Source organism: Arachis ipaensis, chromosome B04 (assembly GCF_000816755.2).
Source record: "Arachis ipaensis cultivar K30076 chromosome B04, Araip1.1, whole genome shotgun sequence".
Classification (NCBI taxonomy): domain Eukaryota; kingdom Viridiplantae; phylum Streptophyta; class Magnoliopsida; order Fabales; family Fabaceae; genus Arachis; species Arachis ipaensis.
Genome location: NC_029788.2, coordinates 64,835 through 70,195, shown reverse-complemented (window position 1 = coordinate 70,195; position 5,361 = coordinate 64,835). Strand labels below are relative to the sequence as shown.

General features: G+C 37.1%; 1 protein-coding gene across 1 annotated transcript in view; it reads left to right on the top strand.

Annotated features, from left to right (window-relative positions):
• The window catches only part of LOC107638432 (brefeldin A-inhibited guanine nucleotide-exchange protein 5), a 14,334-nt gene that overhangs the window by 6,227 nt on the left and 2,746 nt on the right, over positions 1-5,361 (top strand). Inside the window, exons 20-29 of the mRNA XM_016341694.2 lie at positions 422-1,045; positions 1,201-1,618; positions 1,716-1,955; positions 2,050-2,173; positions 2,254-2,402; positions 2,772-3,128; positions 4,189-4,355; positions 4,441-4,700; positions 4,992-5,167; positions 5,252-5,361. Of these exons, the coding sequence (XP_016197180.1) occupies positions 422-1,045; positions 1,201-1,618; positions 1,716-1,955; positions 2,050-2,173; positions 2,254-2,402; positions 2,772-3,128; positions 4,189-4,355; positions 4,441-4,700; positions 4,992-5,167; positions 5,252-5,361 (2,625 nt within the window). The remainder of the gene's footprint in view (positions 1-421; positions 1,046-1,200; positions 1,619-1,715; positions 1,956-2,049; positions 2,174-2,253; positions 2,403-2,771; positions 3,129-4,188; positions 4,356-4,440; positions 4,701-4,991; positions 5,168-5,251) is intronic.

Sequence of the window (5,361 nt, the reverse complement as noted above, 5' to 3'; positions counted from 1 at the left end):
TATACTTATTTCTGCCTCTGTTGGAATCTCTTTTGCAGCTTGTTTGTATTGGGGTAAAAATTATGAATGGAAGCTCCATGGAATTGATCCATGTGTATTTTAACCCACGTGCAAAATACACCGTTGGTGTTGAATTTTGATAGAAAATCTTGTGATTGATAAGGAGCTAGTTCTATCAAATACATATTGTACTTGACCTTTTCCCAAGTCAGTTATCATTTAATTTATCCTTTGTTACTTTAAATCTCAAACATTGGATGATTTGTGTCATAGATATTTTGTTTCTTTCAAGATTTTGGTTTGTGCATATAGTTTCTGCGACTAATACTTTTTCAATATGTCATGATAATTCTATCTCCACTAATAATTTGTGTCTTATGTAATAATTGTAGTTTCTTTTTGTGCATGTTGTCTATGGCAGATATTGTGCAGACAATCCAAGCCTTTTTAAAAATGCTGATACAGCATATGTTCTTGCTTATGCTGTTATCATGTTAAATACTGATGCTCACAACCCAATGGTTTGGCCTAAGATGTCCAAGTCAGACTTTGTTCGCATGAATGCCAGGGATGATGCTGAGGAATGTGCTCCTAGAGAGCTTCTGGAAGAGATCTATGATTCTATTGTCAAAGAAGAGATTAAAATGAAAGATGACACAACATTCATTGGAAAAAGCAGCAGACAAAAGCCAGAAGGTGAAGAAGGGCGCCTTGTCAGTATTCTTAATTTGGCACTGCCCAGAAGAAAGTTATCAGAAGATGCCAAGTCTGAAAGTGAGGCCATCATTAAGAAAACACAAGCTATATTCAGGAATAAGGAGGTGAAAAGAGGGGTTTTCTACACTGCCCAGCAGATTGAGCTTGTAAGGCCCATGGTAGAAGCTGTTGGGTGGCCTTTGCTTGCTACCTTCTCTGTAACAATGGAGGAAGGTGAGAATAAGCCTCGTGTTGTTCTGTTGATGGAAGGCTTCAAAGCTGGCATACATATTACATATGTGCTTGGAATGGATACTATGCGCTATGCATTTTTAACTTCTCTTGTCAGGTTTGATATTTTTCTGCATTCCCCTCTGTTTTCTTTTCCTTTATTTTGACATACTAGGAAATATACATATTTTATACATGACAATAAGGATGCCATCTTTCAACTATGATTTTGGGACAGTTGACTATGTTCTTTTTTGGTTTTGTTGAACTCAGGTTTACTTTCTTGCATGCTCCCAAGGAAATGCGTAGTAAAAATGTTGAAGCGTTGCGTACACTGCTGGTTATTAGTGACTCAGACATGAATTCCCTTCAAGACACATGGAATGCTGTTCTGGAATGTATTTCTCGCCTTGAATTTATAACAAGTACTCCTGCAATTTCTGCCACTGTCATGCATGGGTCAAACCAAATCTCCAGGGATGCTGTTGTTCAGTCTCTGAAAGAGTTAGCTGGCAAACCTTCTGAACAAGTTTTCATGAATAGTGTTAAACTACCTAGTGATTCAGTTGTGGAATTCTTCACTGCTCTCTGTGGTGTGTCAGCAGAAGAGCTGAAACAATCGCCAGCTCGTGTTTTCAGCTTGCAAAAGCTTGTTGAAATCAGTTATTATAATATGGCTCGTATACGTATGGTATGTATTCTATCAATGCAAATTGCAAGTATTTGCTTCATCTTGATATTTCATGCCTTATAAATTGCATCTGTAAGCTTTGTTTATTGTCTTCCAGGTCTGGGCTAGAATTTGGTCTGTTCTAGCGAATCACTTTATATCTGCAGGGAGTCATCATGATGAGAAAATTGCTATGTATGCCATAGATTCTCTAAGGCAACTTGGTATGAAGTATTTGGAGCGTGCTGAACTGGCCAATTTCAGTTTCCAAAATGATATTCTCAAACCTTTTGTTGTTCTTATGCGGAATAGTCAAAGTGAATCCAAAAGGAGGCTAATTGTTGATTGCATTGTTCAGGTTTAGTTGGCTTGAATTCTGGTTCTTTTCCATTTGTACTTAATGTCATTAGATATATTTTCTATATTTAAGTTGGTACGATTGTATGTTGCAGATGACAAAATCTAAAGTTGGAAACATAAAATCTGGATGGCGTAGTGTGTTTATGATTTTTACAGCTGCTGCAGATGATGAATTGGAATCGATTGTTGAGAGTGCATTTGAGAATGTTGAGCAGGGTAAGAATAGGTTTCTTTGATCTTGTCATTGCAGTCTTCTGTTGCAATTGTGGTGCATCTAACGGATGGAAATTTTGCAGTCATCTTAGAACATTTTGATCAAGTAGTGGGAGATTGTTTCATGGATTGCGTGAATTGTCTGATAAGGTTTGCCAACAATAAAACTTCACATCGTATTAGCTTGAAGGCTATTGCACTCCTGCGTATATGTGAAGACCGTCTAGCAGAGGTTGGTTTGGTATTTTCAGTCGGAAATCTCATTTTTACTTCAAATGATTATATTGGTCTTTTTGAGCCCCTCTAAATTAACAAACGGGGTGGGATGTGTTATTTTTCTATCACTGTCTAGTATGTTTCACCCATATATATGTGTGTGCATGCACACTATTTTGGAGCATGGTATGATAACAGGATGTTGGAAGCTAAGCCTAATTCTCATTATTTTTCCCAAATGCTCAATCTTTTCATTGTAGATGAGCCATTTTTTGCTCCAATTTTGAGTACTTTATGTAAAATTGTTGACTGTTTCAAGAAGTGGATTCTTTATTCGGTTTTTACTGTCAGTGCCTCTACTTTAATGTTTTATTTGTCAACTTAGGGTCTTATTCCTGGAGGTGCCTTAATGCCTATTGATGCCAATTTGGATGCAACTATGGATGTAACTGAGCATTATTGGTTCCCGATGCTGGCTGGATTATCTGATCTAACATCAGATCAGCGACCTGAAGTCAGAAGTTGTGCGCTTGAAGTATTGTTTGATTTATTGAATGAAAGAGGTAGCAAGTTCTCTACATCATTTTGGGAGAGTATTTTCCATCGAGTTCTATTTCCAATTTTTGATCATGTGAGACATGCTGGAAAAGAGGGCTTTGTTTCTACTGATGATGATTGGTTTCGTGAAACAAGCATACATTCACTTCAGCTGCTTTGCAACCTTTTTAATACATTCTATAAGGTATACTACACTATTGAGAATGCTTTCTTGTGATCTCTGCTTGCTGATGATTGGCCTTATGACACTTTCCTGGTTAATATGAAATACTAGACCTAAACCCTAAATGCTAAACATCACGAGACCTGGGTGTTGTGTGTAATACTATTTGGGGATTTAACAGTTGCATGGTACTTAAGAGTGCAAAATGCAACATTTGCTTCTGGAATTTGAGCTTTTTGCAAATCAAGAAGTGGAAAAAGATTAGAAACTAAGGGCGCATTTGGTTTGCATTTTCATTTTTTTTATTTTCAATATTTTATGTTTAAAATTTTGTGAAGAAAAAAAAAAAAGGGAAAACAGGAGGAGAAAACATAAAACGGGATTTTATTGTTTTCACTATTTTTTGTCCTTTTCCTTCACAAAATTCTAGAACAGAAAATGCTGAAAATGAAAACACAAACCAAAGGAACCCTAACTTTTTCAAACCAACAATCAGTCAATATTTCTCTTTCTCTCTCTACAATAGCAACCCAATCCCTTAACCCTTATTGTATTCTGTTGGTTGATTGTTGGCCAAAAGTAAAACTGGTAACCTAGTAAAACAGATAATAAATATATAAAGGACTGGGGATTGCATAGAATACTCTCTCTCTCTCTCTCTATGTGTGTGTGTAAAACAGATAAATAAATATATAAAGGACTGGGGATTGCATAGAATACTCTCTCTCTCTCTCTCTATGTGTGTGTGTAAAACAGATAAATAAATATATAAAGGACTGGGGATTGCATAGAATACTCTCTCTCTCCTCTCTCTCTCTCTCTCTCTCTATCTCTATGTGTGTGTGTGTGTGTGTGTGTGTCTATCTCTCAGTGTGGAGCAGTGATGGTCATTGATATGGGAAAAATTTATTGTTCATGTACATGCCATTGATTGCTTAAAAATAATTTCTGCTAAAAAGTAAAATTGTCAGATGTTTTATCAATCACGAATTCATTGCATTAGTATTATAAGAATGTGATTATTGTTATCTAGTTTTCCTTGAATTGTAAAACGATCATTGATGAGGAAACTTCATTACAGGAGGTTTGTTTTATGCTGCCGCCACTGCTGAGTTTGCTGTTAGATTGTGCAAAAAAGACGGATCAAACAGTGGTCTCAATATCTCTTGGTGCTTTGGTACATCTCATTGAAGTTGGTGGACATCAATTCAGTGACAGTGACTGGGACACATTACTTAAAAGCATAAGGTGCAAACTTCTGTCAACTCCTGAATATTCATTGTAATTTCTCTGATGATAACTATAATCCATTTTGTTTACTCTTGATCTTCAGGGACGCTTCATACACAACACAACCGGTAGAACTGCTCAATGCTTTGGGTTTTGAAAACCTGGGAAAGCATGGAGGCATTGTTGGAGATTCAGGGGAAAATGTTGGTGACAATGTTACCATAAAGCCAATTGTCAATGAGGTAGGTGAGCATCAACTGGATGGCAGTGATAATGGAAGATTATCCCCATTGGCATCCCCAAATACAAATGCCGATGTAGTTGAAGATTCGGCATCTCACACAAATGTAGAGCAGTCTGAAGGTTAGAGTTTCAAATTTTAGTTAGGTGCATTTTTAAGTACGACGATGTAGTCAGATAACTATGGAAAGGTATCAACTATCAAATAGATTAGTTGTAAAAAATTTAACGCATGGGGGCAGGGGGAAAAAGATTGTGAATTGGCTGATTTGATTTCCTCAGCTGCCTTTGTGGGGATTTCAGATGTTACCTTAAAAGGAAAAATGAAGTGGAACCTGGGTCTTGATTGGAAGTTGAGACTTAGAAGAATCAATGAATATATACTTAGTGACATTGACGAATTGTTTATTGTAGGGCTATCATCTCCATCAGGAAGAACTCCAAGAGCTGCGGATGGAGGCCTCCATAGGAGTCAAACATTAGGTCAACGTATCATGGGAAATATGATGGACAATCTGTTCCTTAGGAATCTTACTTCAAAATCTAAAAGCGGCGTGTCAGATGCTTCTCAGCCAACTTCTCCAGTTAGGGTATATTGCTATCTGGTGCTAGCAATATAACATTTACCTTTGGATTTTTGCAGGGATACTCTCTCTTATTTTGCTTCATTTTAGGTTGCTGATATCGTAGAGCCTGATACCAAGAATGAGGAGAGTCCTTTGCTAGCAACTGTCAGGGGAAAGTGCATTACACAATTGTTGCTTCTTGGTGCAATGGATGGCAT